The 20,843-nt window shown below is 36.7% G+C and overlaps 1 protein-coding gene across 1 annotated transcript in view; it reads right to left on the minus strand.

The window, feature by feature from the left end:
- Positions 1 to 20,843, minus strand: part of ttn.1 (titin, tandem duplicate 1) — a 157,021-nt gene that overhangs the window by 109,869 nt on the left and 26,309 nt on the right. The window contains 30 exon segments of the mRNA XM_051709103.1: positions 255 to 311; positions 515 to 1,210; positions 1,635 to 1,721; positions 1,904 to 2,341; positions 2,611 to 2,653; positions 2,656 to 2,711; positions 2,995 to 3,192; positions 3,518 to 3,592; positions 3,819 to 3,884; positions 4,200 to 4,271; positions 5,060 to 5,104; positions 5,198 to 5,254; positions 5,439 to 5,465; positions 5,554 to 5,631; positions 5,724 to 5,933; positions 6,364 to 6,396; positions 6,484 to 6,751; positions 6,872 to 6,949; positions 7,075 to 7,258; positions 7,352 to 7,625; positions 7,731 to 7,847; positions 8,454 to 8,741; positions 8,920 to 9,210; positions 10,082 to 10,366; positions 10,510 to 10,794; positions 10,944 to 11,228; positions 11,801 to 12,085; positions 13,573 to 13,857; positions 15,300 to 15,590; positions 20,056 to 20,334. Coding sequence (XP_051565063.1) covers positions 255 to 311; positions 515 to 1,210; positions 1,635 to 1,721; positions 1,904 to 2,341; positions 2,611 to 2,653; positions 2,656 to 2,711; positions 2,995 to 3,192; positions 3,518 to 3,592; positions 3,819 to 3,884; positions 4,200 to 4,271; positions 5,060 to 5,104; positions 5,198 to 5,254; positions 5,439 to 5,465; positions 5,554 to 5,631; positions 5,724 to 5,933; positions 6,364 to 6,396; positions 6,484 to 6,751; positions 6,872 to 6,949; positions 7,075 to 7,258; positions 7,352 to 7,625; positions 7,731 to 7,847; positions 8,454 to 8,741; positions 8,920 to 9,210; positions 10,082 to 10,366; positions 10,510 to 10,794; positions 10,944 to 11,228; positions 11,801 to 12,085; positions 13,573 to 13,857; positions 15,300 to 15,590; positions 20,056 to 20,334 — 5,733 coding nt within the window.

Raw genomic sequence — 20,843 nt, forward strand, 5'->3', positions numbered from 1 at the left:
CAGACTTTGAATACCTTTTGAAGGAGGCAAGATTTTCAGTTCAGCTGGAGCCACAGTTGGCTTTGGTGCCTCAGGTTCATGTTCCTTCACTAATGCTGGCTCTTTAAAGAGAAGTAAGCCATAGTCACAATCAAGAAAGAGACAATGAACATTTAAAGTCAGAAACACAAAGCACATTATCACAAAATGTAATAAGGACTAAAGCGTAACAGCACCAAATCTTAATAGAGTTCTTCAAGCCTTCCTTTGTATACCTTCTGTAGGAGAAACAACTTCTGTGACATGTGTTGTTACAGCCTGGGTCTTCTCGTCTGATTAAGAAGTATAACACATTCAAGATACAAGAAACAAATGGGGAACTTGTGCAAAAATGCTGGCACATGAATTAAGACAAAGAGAAGTAAATCAGAGTTGCCTTTTCGGCAAATACCTGAAGACAAAAGTCTCTTTTGAAAACTCAAGTAAAGACTGCAATATACCATTTGAGGCATATGCTGAAGACTGTAAGGTTTACCTCTTTCAAAAGCTTTATGCACATCCTTCAATTTAATTCCCTTCTCTTCTGGTGCTACTATTGGTGCTATTTCTGGTAATATCTGTGGGGTTTCCTTTTGTGATCTCTTGGTTTCATGGGCAGACTTCTTTAAAGGAGAAGCCTTAGTATCTTTCTTGAGATCTTCCTTGTCCCTTTGAATGGTCACCTCTGTTCTGGGGGTGACATCTCTCTTTTGGAGTGACATTTCTTTCATTGATTTATTTTTATCTGGCCCAATTTCTTGCCTCTTCAGTGATGTCTCACTGCTTGGAAGCAGAGATTGTTCATCTCTTTTTTCAGTGCTTGATATTTCTAATTTTCTCTCCTTTTTCTCAGTTTGCATCTTCTGTTTTGACTGTTTCAGCTGAGTTATCTCTTTACTTTGCATTAGCTCTAAAGAACTGGCTTGTTCATGCTTCCAGGTAACCTCTGTTTCAATTATCACATCTTCAGCAGTTGATTCCATGCTGTGATGACTCACATCCATCCTTGTAGTATGATATTGGTCAGATGAAATTTCCTCAGGTGGATGAGGGATGCCTTCACACTCACTCTCCACAATGTCCTCCCTCAAGCACTTTTCCTCCATCATGAAAATCTTTAGCATTTTCTGAGTTACTTCAGAACTTACTTCTGTATGGGGTATTTCATCAATTCTCTTTGAGGCTGCAAAGACTTTAAAGATGAAAGATTTTTTATATTGCACCATGCAATGGTGACAGAAGAGTTTTCAACAAAACATGCACACAAATAAATGTATACAAAGAGTATGCATAAAAGAAAAAATGGCATCTTTTTTTCACTGGTGCTTCCTTGAGATTAAGCATAATATTTATTCTGGCAATAGCAGCAGAAGAGGTCCTTTTCTCTGGCTTGGGTATTCAATGTTCTTTAAGTTTATTTAACACTTAGATAATCATTCATATGGTAGGAAAATCATTATTCTCTATTAACTAATTTTGATTAAAATGTAAATCGTGGTTATACTGTTTAAATAGTGGGAGCTCTGTTTTGTGCTACTAGTTCTCAGGACACAAACAAATCAAGCGAAGCAGAGATGCAAATTTGTTTTGTATCTCCCAAGACCAACCAAGCATACCTTTGGCTGGGGGCATCTCAGTCTCCATTTTAGCTTTAGCCTCTGGCTTTATCTTAGATGGTACTTCTGCAGCCTTTACTTGAATCACTTTGTAGATATAAACATGCCAGACAAAGAATAACACATTCAGAAGAGTAAATACAAGATAAAAACAAATAAGATTAGCAGACAATTCAAAGAGACTTTGTAAAGATATTGCACATCCCCATAAACATGGGGTATATTTAAGAGCTTTTTATTTTTAACTAGATTTAATTTCTGGATAATACCTTTCTTAGGATGTGCTGGCTCTGCAGGCTCACTAATTTTTTTGGTTAGCTTAGCTTTGGCTTGTTCTTCTTGAAGTGACTCTGGAGCTTTGTGTGAAGGCTCTAACTTTCTAACAGATTCTGCTTTGGAAACCTCTTGGGGTAGTTGCTTTCTTGCAGATTCTTCAATAGCCTCTAGTGAAGTTGATGTGACTTCTTGTTTTCTAACTGGCTTTGGCTCTGAAGTGGAGGTTTGTGGAAGTTTTAGTTGACTAGTTGACTCTACTCTTGATGGCTCGGAGAAGACAGGTGTAGATGAGAGATCTTTGGAGGATTCATTTTGTAACAGAGCAAAGACTTCTTTCTTTGATAGCTCAGATGCAACAAGCGCAGGCTCTGGTTTTCTATCTAGCTTTAATTTTGATGTGTCTATTTCCTTCATCTCCATAAGAGCTTTAAAAGAACACACATGTAGTTAGTACAGTGTATTAACAAAAAGATGCATTCAGTTAAATGCAAAGGCCCACATACCAAAAGACTCAATTAAGAGATCAAGTTAAATCTGGACCAAAAAGACCATATGCATTCTAAGAGCACCAGTTTTGGTGACAAAGACTTGTACATGCAACAAACAAAAATGAAACCGTTTTAAGACACCTCATAAGAACAATCCTCAATATTTTATTTGTATTATTATTATCAAGCTGTAAGAATGAAATTTTTTTTTTTTTGAGTAGTGTCTGGCTTTGCAGTTAAAGCCTCATTTTTTTTAAATATATATCTAAGGCTGGTTGAGGTGCAGCTTCTGGCTTCTTTGGAGCTTCTTGTGCTTTAAAAGAACATCAAATGCAAAAAGTGGCATACAATGAGCCAAAAATATAATGCAAAGGAGTGAACACTTTGTATTCTCAAGTTAAACAAGAAGCATTCTAAGAGTTGAGGATTGCACATATACTGTACCACATAATAACTAAGAACAACAAAAAAAGTGAGGAAAACATACTGTATGTACATAATGTACACATGACACATTAATGAACATGGGGCATGGGGACTGACAGAACAAACACAAAGAACAGTCCGAAGCATAGATAGCTAATCACACACAATACCTTTGACAGAGGGTGCCTCAGCTTCCTTTGTAACTGCAGGCTTAAGCTCAGCCTCAGGTTTTGGTGTAGTTTTTGGTTGAGGTTTAGGCTCAGGTTTTGGTTCAAGCTTGGGCTCAGGCTTAGGTTCAGGCTTAGGTATAGCCACAACCACTGGAGCCTCTTTGGGATCTGCTGGCACCTGAGGTTTAGGTTCTGTGGCTGTAGGTTTTAGAACAACTTAAAGTAATACAGTCAAAAGATACAGACTACACAAATACAGCTAAAAAAATTACTTATAAGATTTTTAATTTCTAAAAAACAATATGCTAAGAGTTGTTGAAGTTCAGCACATTTAGAACATTTCACATACCAACAAGAAAGTGAGACAATTACTGTAAAAATTACAGTTTCACACGTATAACAACATATATTTTAAAATAATTACAACAAAGGAAAAGAGACAAAACTTATATTCAGAGACACAATCAATACAGAACATGTATTACACAGTATACACACTGACAAAACATACTGCTGAATTTACCTGTGGGTGGTTCTTTTTGCTCTGTCACCATTACAAAGCTGACTTTTTCTTCAACAGGCTTCTTGACTTCTAGTTCTTTAAAATATCATGGCATCAAGGGAATATAATTCAGTCACAATTTATGTGTTTCCAAACCAAAGAACTATTTGTACAGTAATTACACAAACAAATTTGATTTGATAACATACAGACATCTAACAAAAAGTAAAAACAGATTTGTTTTCAATATTTTAGTATAAAACTATGAACGCACAAAGAAACAGAGAAACAATGTTATACTCAAGCAAAGACATATCAATACCTTTCTCAGGAAATGGTGCTCTCTGTACAAAGGCTGTGTCAGGTTTTTCTTCTTTTTGTCTCATATCTTCAGGAACTTAAAAGACATCGGCTTGTTAGAATACGGCTAACGTTTAGCAAAGTTTATGTAGCCAAAGCGTTTTATGAACAGTTTATCTAAAAACAATCACAACAGTAATTATACAATGGACATAACTGCACAAAGACATACAAAAATAGACTAACCAAACACACAAACAAGAGCAGATCCAAAGATGTTTTCATTCAGCACAGATAACATTAACTTCTAACTGGTGGAAAAAAATAATAAGGCATAAACAGTATACTAAATATTGAGAGATTAAGCTAAATCTGCCACAAGCAATTTGCCTTCAACAGATACCTTTCACAGGAGCCTCTTCTGTCCTTTCTACTTCACGTTTTGTCACTGTCTCCTCAACAGGTTTCTTCATTTCTGATGAGAAACAAGAACATTCTTAGGCAAGGGAATGGTCACACAAAATCTGTAACAAATATACACGGACAAACTTCACAGCACAATACCTGTGGATTAAAAAACATGTAAATGAAGCTAAACTGAAAACAATGGATGATGGTTATTGAAGGACTGGGGATGGGCGTAATGATGTTTAATAGTCAGTTATATTGAAAAGAAAAGTAAAACAATACACATGGTTCTGACAAAATATAAAAATGAGAATAAAGATGAAGATATGTGAAGAAGGTTCACACACGCACATACAAACAAGACGAGCAAAATGTTATGCTCTTAGTTTAAGACTATAAAAGACAGTGCTGTGAAAAGAATTTATAACTAAAACTCTCCTTTTGAACTGTCAATCTGTGAAACTCTACCTTGCAAATATTAATATGTTTATGTTTTTTTAATAAAATAAATAAAATTCTATAGCAACCTTTGCTAAGATCAGGTGTTAGGGGCAATGCAAAGATGCTTGCATGAAAGAAAGAATGAAAGAAAGTAAGAAAGTAAGAAAGAAAGAAATGATTTGATTTAACTACATTTTTGTTTTATTATTATTATATATTTTAATGAAACATCCAGTTGAGTTGATGGGATAGTGTGAGATTAATTGATGTGAGATTAAATGGCGAGGCATTAATGATATGGTAATATTAGTCAATCAATCCATGTGGGAGTTGATAAAAGCTTAGTGTATTAAGGTAAGTACAAATATTAAAGGTGACGTAATATTAGAAATCATTTCTAATTTGAAATAGTACCTGTTACTCCAGATTTTTCTTCATAATGAAATTCTGAGGATTCATCTTTTAAATAAAAGTTAACAATTTCATTATTATAAGGAGAAGTTTTGCAACACTACAAGATCTCAATTATTTATTAACTGATGTTTGTCTTACCTTTAAAACTAATCACAGATGATACATCAAGCACGTGTATTGATACATCAGGCACATCTAAACATTAAAATTAGTTTTATTTTATTAATTGTTTGACTGATTTCATGAAAGAATATTACTTTAGAGTTTACATCAACAGTATACATTTTTTTTTAAGTAAAATTAGTTGGGTGGGGGTTGGAGGGGAAAATAAGAAATAGTTAATCCTCAGCAACGACTTTGTGCACAACAAATAACTTACCAAAGGAATGTTTTCCTAAATCAATTTCTGGAAAAGAAGTACAAGTAAAATATAATTACTGTTGACTACACAATAGTGAACAAGCAACGAAGTAATGCTGCTCTACAGTTTGTACCTTTGCCTGACAGATAAAGCTCAGCTGTACTTTTAGTTTCACCAACAGGCTCCAGTCGCGCAATCACAGAGTACACACCTAAAAGATTTTCAGTCAAGTTAAATTGAGGTCAAACTTACTTAATTCTGTATTTATAGTGAGCTACTCAAAGGACCTTTGAATATACACACCTTCATCCTCAGATGTTACATTACGGATAATCATAAAGTGCCTTCGTCCCTCACACCTGAAGGTATATTTCGGGCTCTCTTTAAGCTCCCATGCATCTTTATACCAGGTGACGACTGCGTTGTCAAAGGACAACTCACACTCAAAAGTGGCAGACTTGCGTTCATTCACCAAAATATTTTGAATGCGCTTGGTGAATTGAATTTGATCAGCTAGAGATAATATAAAAAGTATGGGAATTATTAATTGCCTCATAAATGCATTTCACTAATAGTGTTTAAGAAAGAAAAGGAAAAGAGGAAAGAAAGAAAGAACAAGACTGGAAACAAGTACAGTAAATGCGAAGACACACAACCACTGTTTATTTCCAACACTATGTTGGTACACAATTAATGACACTATGGCAAACCATTTTTAAAGCAGCAATAGGAAAAAAGAAAGAAAACTTAGTGTGCACAGAAACAAGAGGAAAGAGGTTAGTAATTTCTCACAAAAATGTAATTTTGATGATGTAATTTGTTACAGAAGAGAACTAGTACAGGTGTAGCATGGGTTACGAATGTTGCACACTATTAATCTATTGTGTAGTTGTGTGTGTGTGTCAGTAAACACTATACTACAATGCAAATTCTAGCCTCTTACCAGGTGATGGTTTCTGCACATGATCATGACTCTCTGTAAGGTATTGTCGTAAAACTGTCTCAATGCATTTTGATAAAGGTTATTTTAATGAAGAATACAAGCTCTATAAAGGGGACTTACCCAACACTGTCAGTCTGGCACTGGATATATGCGGCCCACAAACGACACGGTAATTTCCCTGGTCACTGGTCTGACAGTTTTTGATCTTCAAAATGTGACGATCACCCACAAGTTTAATGTCGTATTTATCACTTGTTTCTAGCTTCTGTGTATCTTTATACCAAGACAGTGTAATTTCTGGATAGTTGATTTTAACCTCGCACTCAAACACTGCCTCTTTGTTAATTTGCGTTGTCAGATCATTGATGTCATTAAGGATGGTAACAGGCTGTAAAAAGAAAATATTTATACATTTATATATTTAATCTGTAATATGTATTTCATGCAAATATGTTTAGATTGAAAGCTGAAGCAATTGGTTCCTCAACTTCTCAAGAAAGGAACATACTTCACTGTGTTCCATTCTCCTCTGCAAATCAGACACAAGCTTAGCCAAATCCTCATCATCTCTGCCATGTTCACTTTCCTGATTCAGAAAATAGGGGCATTGAGAAAAGCTACTTCTTGTAGATTTTTTTCCCAATAAGGTGTAAGAAAACAAAAGATTTGCATCATTTACTGTATTTAGACAAACAATTTAGATTTATCTACCGGTCTTCCACTTTCTTCGCCCTTCTCCTTCTTCAGAAATTCAATTGCTTGAAGAAGACCCCGGTAGTCTGTGATACCATACATGCGAGCATATTTCTCATACTCTTTTGGGTCTACATTTCTTAGCAACTCAACAATGTCAATGTCTTTGTCTTCCTTTGGACTTTTCTGCTTTGATGGAGTCCTGAACATGACAAAAAGAGTGCAAAGTTTAATCATTGTGGTATTTTTGATTTTCAAGTTGTTCTGCCAAAGGAAATCCCAATATCAGACTCACTTCTTCAGTTTCACCACCTCTGGCCCAGACCCTTTCTTCTCATCAACATGCAAGTCTGTGCTGCACTCAATTTCTCCATGCTTGTTGGAGGCAACACATCTGTACTGACCAGAGTCAGATTTGGTCACCTCTTTGATCTCCAGCTTGGCCTCTTGGCCTTTTTGTTGAATGTTGATGCGACCACCATGAGTCATCTGTCTCCATTTTCCCTTCATCCATTTCACATTAGGAATGGGATCACCCCCAACTTTAGCAATGAAGGTAGCTGTGCCTTCTGTAATCCAGAATATGATGTGGAGCCACCATGTAATTCAACATTTGATGCTAATCTTAAAAAAATTCAAAAATCTACACTGTTTAATAGAAAGCAGCCACTTACTCTCAACAATATGAATTTTCTTGGGCTCCTCAATGAAGAACAGGTTGTCAAGCTTTTTAACTGGCTGAGGTGCTGAGGGCGCTGCCGGTGTTGTTGCAGGTGCTGAACCTGCTTTATCTGAGTAATACCAGCAGTGCAACAAAAAAATGTTAGAAAATTATAAAAATGGACTGAAACCATAATCAGATCAATCTCATACAATGCGCATAAAGCATTTTTATTTAGACAAAATGCATGGTCTAAGAAGATCTTTGGTTACTCTAGGATAAATTTGCATGTGAAAACAAATGGTTTTAGAAAGATTATCAAGATCACAGAAATACATTATACTGAGGTATGCACTGTGAATAATCAAAATCTTCAGAAGAAGTACAAGCAAAAATAGCACAAGTGTAGTATCTGGTATAAAGCAAACAGCAAGAATGGATGGCTACCCAAAGCATTTAAGAAGCAACCAAAACAAGACACAGAGATCATTAAGATGGTAAAGAAAGCAAAATGCATGACAATGCGATTTACAGATTAGTTCATACTCTCCTTGGTACTGTTAGAAAGGTTGAGCATATTATACCCAAAACTAGACAATGAAAAGAAACACTTCAAAGAGTTAAAACCAAGAAAATGTGAAGTTTTTACTACTACCGTCTAATACTTAGCTGCATTCAAATGCACACTTTGGTTATTACATAAAAGTTAGATTAACATTAGAGACTTTTTGATTACCTGTTACTGTTACTTTGGCCTTGCAGAATTCACTACCAGCAATGTTGGTTGCCTTGCACAGATAGCCTCCTGCATCAGTTTTGGATACCTGGTTTATCTCCAGGGTGGCCGTGCCATCCACAAATGTGATTTCAGTTCTAGCTGAGGATGTGACCTCCCTTCGGTCTTTCATCCACTGGATCTTCAGAGGAGGAGTGCCTGAGACATGGCAGTTAAGGTTTAGCCTTTCACCCTCATTCACCGTCACAGGTTTGAGGGGAATGTCAAAAGTCGGTGGCTTTTTTTGCTCTAGATAATCAAAAGTAAACAATATCAGCATTTTTTCCATTCCTTTTCATTGAAATGAGGGAGTGAACATTCAAAACAAAATACAAATTTATAGCAAAAAAATAAAAATTAACATACAAAGACAAAGAGGGAATACAACAAGTGCAATAAGAATAAAGATAACTTTTTAATTGGCTACCTTTTATGTTAATCACCACTTGGAAGGAGGCAGTACCAGCTTCGTTTGAAGCGTTGCATGTGTAAATGCCACAGTCTGTGGCTTTGGATTTTTTGATACACATCACAGCCATGTTGTTCATAAAGGAAATTTCATAGGCGTCAGAGGTGCATATTTCTCCGTTATCTTTGTACCAGCTCACAAACAGAGGTTGTGACCCAGCTACTCGAGCCTCAAGCTTCACCAATTTGCCCTCGGCATCCTCAATGTGCTCTGAGGGTTTCTTAGTGAAGGTTGGTGGAATTTTGCGCTCTGAAAACAAAACACATTGCACATACAACAGTCACTCACAAGAAAGCAAGATGCAAAAAGCATTTCACAAAAAGCTGAGTTGAACTGAATGTGTTTTGTTTTATTTGAAATAAATTTCATTGATCAATTTTCATTACTAGCATGGCAAGACCAGCGTCTGCCTTTTATGCTTTTAGAATAGCCAGGCGTGCAGTTTTTCCACACATGATATTTTGTAATCTTTCTCAGGATGGATATCTTGGTGATCCTTTGACCGGATGACTTATACAGTACTCTGCAATGCTCCTGCTATGTGGCATTTCTAATCTATTCTTCCTGTTTAAACTCGGGAGTGAAAAGCTTTTGATCAAACACTGAAACCCTCTTGAATTTATAGTAGAGAAGCAGATTAAGGGATTGCATAGTAGAAAAGCAGACTAAAATGTGCTTATTAGTTTGTTTGTTACCATGGAACTTGAACAAACCTTGAAGTGTTAGCTGTGTACAACATGAAGTTAATCTCAACTTTATTTAATACCAGTTCACTACATTTTTCTGTGTAGCATCTGGAACATTTGGCAATTTCTAGCACACCGGTGCTGTGTGGGTCACTGTGTACTGTAAAATGCTTTTGATGTTTTTCTCCTCTTTAAGCAACAATATGCAACGAATTCATGTGATCCTTTAACAGAATACTTAAATTGTACAGGCTTTGCTAGCTATTTTCATTTATAAATGCTTGTAGTGTTTCATGTTGAATTCTAGTAATTTTTCCAGAGGGGACTGATGGGTCTTTAAGAAAGGAAAGGGGAAAAGAAAGATTGGAAAGTTGGTGTTGTTTGAATACTGATCTGTGTAATTCACTCAAATAAGCTGGCTATCATCAACTAACCTGTCGCACAGGTGACCTGAGCATGGCATATATCAGATCCATCTTCATTTGTAACCTCACAAGAATATCTTCCAGGAGTATCACTGTCACACTCATGAAGACTTTCCAAAATGCAAGTTTTTCCAATTACTTTTGTGTTCCATTTATAGGAAGCATAGAGCTGTTTTCCATCCTTGTACCATGTGACAAACAGCATTTCCATTCCAGTAAAGGAGCATTCGAGTATTAATTTTTGTCCCTTTTGAAGAATCTGGTTTGTGAGCTTCTTCACAAAATGAGCTGGCCCTAAGAGGAACAACATCATGCCAGGTACATCATTTTTAGATGAACCATTAGATGAGCATCAAGAATAAAGAAAACCATTGGCTTCAACTTGAATTCCATCCAACACTAATTCAAGGCAAAAGGGCCTTTAAAATTGTACTAACCAGAGACTGTGGTCACTTTAGCATGACAGATATCGGTTCCATAGGAATTTGACACCTCACAGGAGTACTTTCCAGGAGTATCTTTAGTGCATTCATGTAGGCATTCCAGAGTGCAGGTGTTTCCAACAACTGTCGTGTTGTATCTATATGAGGCATAGACTTGTTTGCCATCCTTGTACCAGGTGACAAAGAGTTTTGGAGCTCCGGTAAATGTGCACTCAAGCTTCAGTTTTTTGCTCATGGCGACTTGTATATCCTTAAGTTTCTGTTCAAATCGGGCAGGTTCTAAGAACAAGAGATCAGCTAAATGATTTCATCCCCTATCTACTTACAGTGGACCAAATTTTAAGTTTTGACAATGGTAATGGTTTGTACATAAATGGTTTCATATCAACTGATATATCAATATAAGGAAACTAAGGTGATATACGAACCTGTCACTGTAGTTACACTGGCATGACAGATATCGGTTCCAAGTGAATTTGATACTTCACAAGAGTACTTTCCAGGAGTGTCTTTATTATACTCATGGAGACACTCCAAGATACAAGTGTTCTCAATGATTCTTGTGTTGTATCTATATGAGGCATATAGCTGCTTTCCATCTTTGTACCATGTGACAAATATCTTCGGTGCTCCAGTGAATGTGCACTGAAGCCTCAGTTTCTGACTCATTGGGACAGCCGTGTCTGTCAACTTCTTCACAAAGCGGGCAGGCTCTGCGAGGAACAGCATCAGATCCATTTAAATTACTTTCTAAACAACGGCAAGAACTATACATACAAGCTGCAAATCACCCTTTGTAACATGCGGAAAGATCCTTCAAAAGCATTCTCCTCAAATCAAAAGCAACTCCTCGAAATTTGATCAAGTAAGCAACATCCAGATTAAAAACAACGATTTTCAAGCGTGCCTCAAGAAACTTGCAGATGCAAAAACAGACAAACTCAATCAATTTTTTCCCCCACAAAAACAGGCACTAAGAAAACTTTTAGGTCACATGCCATCCCTCAATGTAGCCTTGAGATTTTGACAGAGGACAAGATAGATTTGAATTAAGATACACTAGCCACTTCAACTAATGTGCGAAATATTTCAAAGCAACACACCATATTGATGCCAACCCAAAAAAGTACAAAAATAACATAATCCCAGTTGACATGCAGTCCAATGCTGCAATATCAAATCATCCCATTTATTTCCATGGACAAAATCCATGGGTATGGAACATAAAGAATTATATTTTGAAATGCAGGCAGGCATTTCAGAGAGTTCAGTACAATTTACAAACCTGTAACTCCCACTACTTGAGCATGACATATATCTGATCCATAAGTGTTTGAAACTTCACAAGAGTATTTTCCTGTAGTCTCTTGGTTGCACTCATGCAGACACTCCAAAGTACAGGAGTCTGATGTGACTTTGGTGTTGTAGCGATATGAGGCATAGAGCTGTTTTCCATCCTTGTACCAAGTGACAAACATTTTTGGGGCTCCAGTGAATGTGCATTCAAGTCTTAGTTTTTTGCTCATTGGAACAGACAGATCTCTCAACTTCTTCACAAAGCGTGCAGGCTCTGAGGTGAAGAAGATTGGAATACCTCAAATGAATGATATAAAGAACTTTCATCTTAATAATGGTAAAATAAAAATTTACGAGCATCACTGAAGCCCATATATATATATACAAACCAGTCACTGTAGTCACTTTGGCATGACAAATATCTTTTCCAAAGGCATTTGAGACTTCACAAGAGTATTTCCCTGCTGTGTTTTTGTCACATTCATCTAGACATTCCAAGATGCAGGAGTTGTCTGTGACTGTTGTATTGTATCTGTACGACGCATAGAGCTGTTTGCCATCTTTGTACCAAGTCACAAACGTTCTCTGGGCTCCAGTGAAAGTGCACACAAGTCTCAACCTTTGGCTCATTAGAATGGAAATGTCTTTGAGCTTTCTCACAAAATGGGGAGCATCTAAGAGGAATATCATCAAGTCAGTTTATTCTCTAGTCACTTTGAATGACATGCTAAAGATTTAAAATAAATTATAATTTTTGTTGTCCAGCTGTAATCCACCTTATTTTGCAACACAGAAGTAAGCAGCGGCTGCGTTTCCAGCGAATGTGAGAAAGTTCCGCTGGCACTGACCGCAGTGTAATAACTAGAAGGTTATAATACCAGAATTTTGTGATATGGCTTTATAAACTATCACACAACCAACCACAGGATGTACTGCAGAATTATGTGCCAATGTCTGATAATTTTCTAACGTCAGCATTTATAGTAAAAGAGTAAGTAAATCATTCACTTGTTGCTGTGTGTTGTATTGAAGGGACGGTAATAAAATCTGCTTCTTTCTTTACCGAGATCGTAATGATGCTGTCTTTCTTGTCTCAATGTAAACCTCTGTTCATATGTACCTGCATAACCTTTATTTAGTTATTTCCAAAGGCGATGTTTCATAAGCCTTTCTGAATGTGAGATCTGCATGTTTGTTTACTATGCACCGCTAAGAAAAACAGAATGCTCTCTGACAAGAACAGAGAGTAAAATGCATTTATTATTTTGCCAAGATGAAACAAGATGCAGTTTTAATGCAAAGAAAGTTGAAGCAGCATTTTCCCGGTAGCTTTCTTCTCTCTGCAGGTTGTGTGAAATTGTGGAGGACTGTCCTGTCAGTGCCTGATTTAATTAATTCTGCCTGAGAAACTGTGTGATAAAACAATGACAAAATGCTTTAAACAATAAAACTATATGCGCTCAAAACCAATAAGTTTTTGAAAATCGTAATTAATGATAATAATATGTCGACATTTATTGCCAGCATGTAATATAAAGCAGCATAATGTAGTATTTTTGTATAGCTAAAATAGCTGGAAGTGGCTTATACCGGAAGTAGTCCACATTCAAGGTGATGACGGAGGCGTCCTAGTTTCGCTGAAAAATAAGGTGGATAGGACGCAAGAAATTCTAAGAATGGTATAGATCTAACATGATTTACTACAGTTATTATATATATATATATATATATATATATATATGTATTTATTTTTTTACTGACCGCTCACTGTCATCACTTGAGCATGGCAGAAATCAGATCCAAATGAATTAGACACTTCACAGGAATATCTTCCTGGAGTGTCTTTGTTACACTCATGAAGGCACTCCAAGATGCAGGAGTTCTTTGTAACTTTCGTGTTGTATCTGTATGAAGCATAAAGTTGCTTTCCATCTTTGTACCAAGTGACAAACATTTTGGGGACTCCCACAAATGTGCACTCAAGTCTTAACTTGCTGCTCTTAGGTATGGAGACATCCATCAATCTCTTCACAAAGGTGGCAGGTTCTGAGAGCAATAATTTCAAATATCAATTTCGGTTGTTGCCTAAACACTAATACTCATCTTAAGCAATGTAAAACTTAACGTATTACTAAACGGACCTGTCACTGCTGTCACCTGAGCATCACAGATAGCTCTTCCATAAGCATTGGAAACTTCACAGAAGTATCTTCCAGTAGTTTCTTGAGTACTTCCATGGAGACTTTCCAAGATACAGGAATCTTTGGTGACTTTTGAATTGTATCGATAGGAGGCATAGATTTGTTTGCCATCTTTGTACCATGTGACAAACATTTTTTGAGCACCAGTGAAAGTGCACTCCAGTCTTAATTTCTGACCAACAGGGATGATAACACCCTTAAGCTTCTTCACAAAACGTGGAGAATCTGGGAGAAACGGTACAGAATTTTACAGCGTGCAAACTGTGGATTTTTCTTTTTAAAATTAACACTAAAAGAAACTGTGAATCCATTACAAATCAGTTTCCATTCACAAACCTGAAGTTGTAGTCACTTGAGCATGACAGATGTCATATCCATGAGCATTTGAAACCTCACAAGAGTATCGTCCAAGGGTCTCTCTGTTGCATTCATGGAGGCACTCCAAGATACAGGTGTTCTTAGTTACTTTTGTATTATATCTGTATGAAGCATAGAGCTGTTTGCCATTTTTGAACCAGGTTACAAAAATTTTGGGGGCTCCTGTGAATGTACATTCAAGCTTCAAGTTTTCACTCATTGGAACGGCAACATCTTTAAGCTTCTTCTCAAATCGAGCAGGTTCTGAGAGAAACAATTTCATATTTAACGGGATGTAATAACAGAAGTTATCACTAAGATCACCTAGGTTATATGCTGTCAGTTGGATGCAAATATAATTGTGCTATTATGAACTGAAAATCGTACAAAGTAGATCATACAAACCTGTCAATGCGATCACATCAGCATGACAGATATCGGATCCATGACAATTTGAAACTTCACAAGAGTATCTTCCTGATGTTTCTGGGGTACACTCATGAAGACATTCCAAGACGCAGGAGTTCTGAGTTACTTTGGTGTTATATCTATAAGAGGCATAGACTTGTTTGCTGTCCTTGTACCAGGTAACAAACATTTTCTGGGATCCTTTGAATGTGCACTCAAGTCGAAGCTTTTGACTCATTGGGATTAACGTGTCTTTCAGCCTATTTATAAAGCGGGCAGGTTCTGAAGAAAAAGTTTTATCAAATTAGAATTAATGGAGTTAAATAGAGTTAAAATGCCACTGAAGATAGTAGGTATAACAGGAACAGTTGAGATATACTGTAACTTTGAGCATGCCAGACATGCTGCTTGTTTTGTTTTGCTTTAAAACAGGCATTCGCCTTTAGATGAAAGAATATTTGATTGTTTCAATTGGAGCACTCCAGAGACATGCATCAACAGAGCACGATGCAATTTACGAACCTGTAACAGTGGTCACGTGAGCATGACAAATGTCAGTTCCATATGCATTTGAGATTTCACAAGAGTATGTTCCAGTGGTCTCCTCTGAACACTCGTGTAAGCATTCCAAGACACAAGAGTTCCTGGTCACTTTGGTGTTGTAGCAATAGGACGCATACACCTGTTTGCCATCTTTGTACCAAGTGACAAATATTTTTTGGGAGCCAGAGAATGTGCACTCAAGTCTCAACTTTTGGCTCATTGGGATGGAAAGGTTGCTCAGTCTCTTCACAAAGCAGACAGGCGTTGGTGCTGTGAGGAACAGTATAGCTTTATGTTACATCTCTGTAGTAGTTGCACGGGATTTACAATTTATATGTTGTTATGGAGTCAATATGTATTCACCATAACAAGCCAAAATTATTTAAATACAAGGAGAACAACTGAAATCCATGTTGAGCACAGTAACCAATATCTGGTTTAAAGAATTACATAAAAGAAATTCACAAGAATACTGAAATCCGAGTCTGTATTGCTCTTGAAGACATTACAAGACATTTGCATTGTCTGCAGGATAATTTTTCTGTAAAAGGGAAAGATCTGTTTTCCATTCTTAAGCCTTTTCACAGTTATTTTTTCACTTCATTTAAGTGCACACATCATGCACCATCCAGAGTTCGGGAATTGGATATTTCATAAGAGTGGTTTCTAGCTGAGTCATCATCCAAAAGTCTTTAGAGTGTTCTGTCACTATAAAATCCAAGAGTAAAAAGAGATTTCTATAGTAGTATTCCAACAAATGTAAGAGCTATGGATTTGTTTCCCATCCTTGATCCAAATCCTTTAGGGCTTCAAGTGAAAAAGGGAATCGAAAATTGTCTCCTCTACCTGGGATTTGTCCATTTTGAAGAATGTAAGAGTTGGTCTTTTTTCTTCTAAAGCCATTCCACTGTTTTATTTCCAAACATAAGATTCTCTTCAACCCTTTCATTTCAGCCCCTTTATGATAGATACCTTGTAGATTCTTCACAAAGCCATGTGGCTCTGACTCAAAGAAGACCATTCTTTGATTCTTCTTTGCAATTTTCCAGCGATGGCATACGTATCATCTGTACTATTTTTACTAAATTTACCAGCAACAGCTGTCAAGTTCAAGACATTCATTTTTAACCAGGAAAAACAAGCATAGTTTTTGGCAACCACAGCAAGGAGAACGAGTATCCAGATAAATGGAAGTTAATAATTTAAAACTAAAAAGAATAGTTATGAATCACATACCAAACACAGAATATGTGAACACTAGAGGACAGAGCAAAGAATCATTATATGGCCACCCATGGGCCTTGGAAATTCTAAGCCAGAACAAGAATCAAAAAGTCGATAACACTGAAAAATAATCCTGTGTTTTGAAATAATCCGTATTTCCCAAATCGTCTTTGGACGATGTTACAAACATAGACAAAATTCTTAAAGATACAGACATGAAACTGTTTTTGCATATGGTAAAAACACTGACCGTTGATATATTAATCAGTGTTTTTGTGTTTTGAAGAATGAAGACATGAATTTACAAACTATATGAGTCCTCAAGATTGCCTGATGTGATTTATAAGTTACGTGAAATTCACTGTAAGAAAATATTGCATTTATACTGTGAAAAGTTGTACTACCAGTCTCAAACAATTCCATTCTAAAATTGAGCTGCACTGCATCTTTCATGAAAGTCTTGATATTGATATTGCAGGTCAACCGTGATACAGAGAAATAAATCATGGCAACAACAACTGCTGAATTAAAGCATTGTTAACAGTTTTAGCTTGCCATTGTAGCCTGCGCTGCATGTTAGTAACACACCGTTAGTGCTGGGAACCTGCAGACATTATTCTTCTTATCTTTCTCAAGCATACTAACCTCTTATCAAAGCAACTGATTTTGAGGAGATTTTCCCAACTTCGTTTGACAGGCAACATTGGTACTCCCCAACATTTTCAAAAGGATGTATCTCCAAATATTCAATCAAATCTTCAAAAATAATTTGTCTTTTGTCAGATGTGACATGCCTCTTATTTTTCAGCCAGTTAATTTCAGATGGGGCAGTACCAATGACCTCACTCCGAAATAAAGCACTGGTTCCATTCACTACTTCCAGCATTGGTAATTCTTTTCTGATGGAGGGGGGTTCTGAGAATAAAAATTAAATGGATTTCATGAAAACCATAGTCATAAACTCTAGCTGTTAATATCAATAGTATTAATTGTTTTGGTTAATATAACAACCTTTTTATAATCTACCAAGTATTGCTGCACTAGCAGCCAGCCTCATTTAGTCTCCACTGTCTATAGAAGAATTTGTCCAGCCCTCACCTTTGACGTCTCTACCTCAAACCCTCTAGCGCCACCAACTGCCCAAATTTGCACTCACGGGTATGTTAATAACTTCTGAACTGTGAGTCCTAGAAACGAAATTCTTTTTTCCTCTGATTCCTTGGCTCAAGACGATTCGATTGCACCCTATGACCGATTTGCGTGAAAATTGGCCTGCATCATCTAGAGGCACTCACGACAAAAATTTATTCACAGAATTTTGATAAACCATACCGTTTTCGCCTGGCACTTCAACGATTTCGAAGAAGAGCATGCCAAAATGGACGTGAGGGTATATCTCCGTAATGCTTAAGCGTATTCATTCCAAACATATGATTTGTCATAGGCACCATGACTCGAGGGTGTCTCCTCAGTTTCAGAACAGTGCCACCTAGTGGTCACGAGATATGAAAAAAGCTAATTTGTGCTTATAACTTCTGAACAGTTTGTCATAAAATCATCAAATTGGTCTCATTAGATTCAGTGGGATATAGCGAGTCTAACAATATGAAAAATTCCTATGTCGGCCATTTTGGACGTCGGCCATTTTGAATTTAGTCATAAAATGCTGTATTTTATAAACGACTTGGCGTATCATTACAAAACTCGGTATGTGTCTTTGGCACCATGCTCTGAAGGGACTCAAAATGATTCGGGACAGCGCCACCTTGTGGTTAAAAATTATAATGCTATTTCTAAAAATGCTAATAGCTATTGACTTCTTTTGCCTACTGTCATGAGACTGGTCTTGATAGATTCCATGGTTCATGCCAAGAACAATGATACCAATTATGTCATGATCGAGCAAACTTCCTGTCCGCCATTTTTAAATGTTTTGAAAACATACTTTTTCGAACTCCTCCTAGACTGTTTGTCCGATTTGCAGAAAATTGGCCTGCATCATCTAGAGGCACTCACGACAAAAAGATATTTGCAGAATTTTGATAAACCAACTGTTTTCAAATGGCGCATCAACGAATTCAATGAAGAACACGCAAAAATTTAACTTGAGGCTGTATCTCCGCAACGCTTTGAGGAATTGGTACGAAACTTGGTACATGTCATCACCATTAAGCCCTGAGGTTACCTGCCGCATTTTGGCGTACTGCCCCTACTGGTCAGGAGATAGAAAATTGCTATTTTTACTTGTAACCCTTGAAAGCTTTCCTGCATGATATCCATCATGCCCAGATACTACCTGAGCAGTTTCAGAACAGTGCCACATACTGGACAAAAATTCTAAGAACTAGCTATTTTTAATTAATTTAAAAATAAATCTGGGGTTTTTTTTTTTATGATTGAATGCTTTCTGTTTTTTTTTCTAACTCCTCATACACTGTTCATCGGACTCTAACCAAAAACATGTCACAAAGCTTCTTTTGCTGCTCATGGTGCCCGATAATTGGCTTGACCCCAGTATCGCTGCATGCAGCTATATTTATTATTATTATTATTATTATTATTATTATTTATTTCATTTGAGGACAATGTCATAAGAAGTTCCATGAAATAAACTATTCAGTGCAGCTGTATAGATATGCCTGTTTAACTAAACATTGTGTCAAATCCTTAGCAAATTTTAAGAAACGCAAGGGTGTCATCAAATCAGTGTGTGGAAATACTGTGGTGAGTTGGTACTGAGTGCTGTAGAAACAGCATTTTCATTATCAGTATCTTTTGAAACACAAACACACATATACTGTATGCACATTGAATAACATCACAAATCAAGTAACACAGGACAAGAATCACTTGGGACAAGTATTCAACACAGGACTTACCTTACTCTATCACAACAGAATAGCACTTTGTTGTTTCTACACTACAACCAAAGCAATACATTCCACTAACTTCAATTTTTGTGAACTTGCCATCTTTGCAGGCCTTGAATGTTATGAATATCTTTTAATCTTTTATCCAGGTGATGATCAGCCCAAAGTTATGATCCAATATGCATTCAAGACACAGTGGAATAGCCACTACAATAATTTAGTAAAATGTCTTATCAAATCAGCTAAATCACATTGCAGAAGTAAGTAGTCTACTTGCAATTGTAATAGCAGTGCTTTTTAGAAAAGATCATATGATTTGTATTGGTATTGCCACGCAGCATTCATTGGGGAAGATCTTAAAACTTAAAAACTCAATTTTCTGGAAAGAAAGTATCTGGTTCTGACCAACAGAATCAGGAAGGTAGATCTGGACCATTTCTATTATTTCATGGTCTTCTGTAATTTAATAATCACTACATGTTCTACAAGAACTCAAGATGCACCACAAGTGTGTAAAAAAATAAATAAATAAATAAATCAACGGTGTCTGAGAATCAGGAACCTTAAAAGTGAAACTGTTGTTTGAAAATAGCTTCAGTAAATGTAATGCAAACCACTCAAAACCAAACCACTTCACTCACCAGTGATGTTCAGGCTTGCTGTACAGCTGTCACTACCGTGCTTGTTGGAGACGCTGCAGGTATATTCTCCACTGTCTGCCTTTGTTGGGTTGAGGAGCTCCAGAGATGATGTGCTGTGTCTGCTGATGATCCTGTACTTTTCACTCTGTCTAATCTCTGAGCCAGACTTGAACCACTTGAAGGTCACATTGGGTGCATCATAAATCTCGCATTCAAGCTTCACAGGGCTGCCAATGTTGCACTCTATGTCACTAATCTTCCTCTTGAAAACTGGAGGCGCTGAATTTTGCAAAGAGACAAAATACAGAAATGAGTACATTGACAGTAAGCAATATGATTACTGCTTTGAATGATATAACAGGCTGCATAAGAGATGAAAAGGTAGGAAATTATAGAAATCCTGGGGTGATTGACAAGGAGAAAAATGAATTATGTGAATGTTAACAAAGGGGTGATGAAGAGTCACTTGTGACATGGTAATGCTTGAAGATCTCAATAGAAGATGTGCCATTATATTGAAAGAAGGTGGTAAAGTTTAGCACACACTAAGTATGCATAAGATACTGAAAAAATGGTAATGGAAAGATAACATTGCAGGTGCCCACTAGTTAATTAGTGATGGTTGGAGTTGAATTGTTAAGAATTAGATATCTCATCTAGGATGATGTAATAATATCCACACAGTCCAACCTCTTGAGACCACAGTGAGCATTGATGATGATGATGACATCTTGCCAGCTTCACTCACAGACTCACAGGTATATTCACCTTGATGTTTCTCTTTGATA

This window comes from Myxocyprinus asiaticus, chromosome 10 (genome assembly GCF_019703515.2).
Source record: "Myxocyprinus asiaticus isolate MX2 ecotype Aquarium Trade chromosome 10, UBuf_Myxa_2, whole genome shotgun sequence".
NCBI lineage: Eukaryota > Metazoa > Chordata > Actinopteri > Cypriniformes > Catostomidae > Myxocyprinus > Myxocyprinus asiaticus.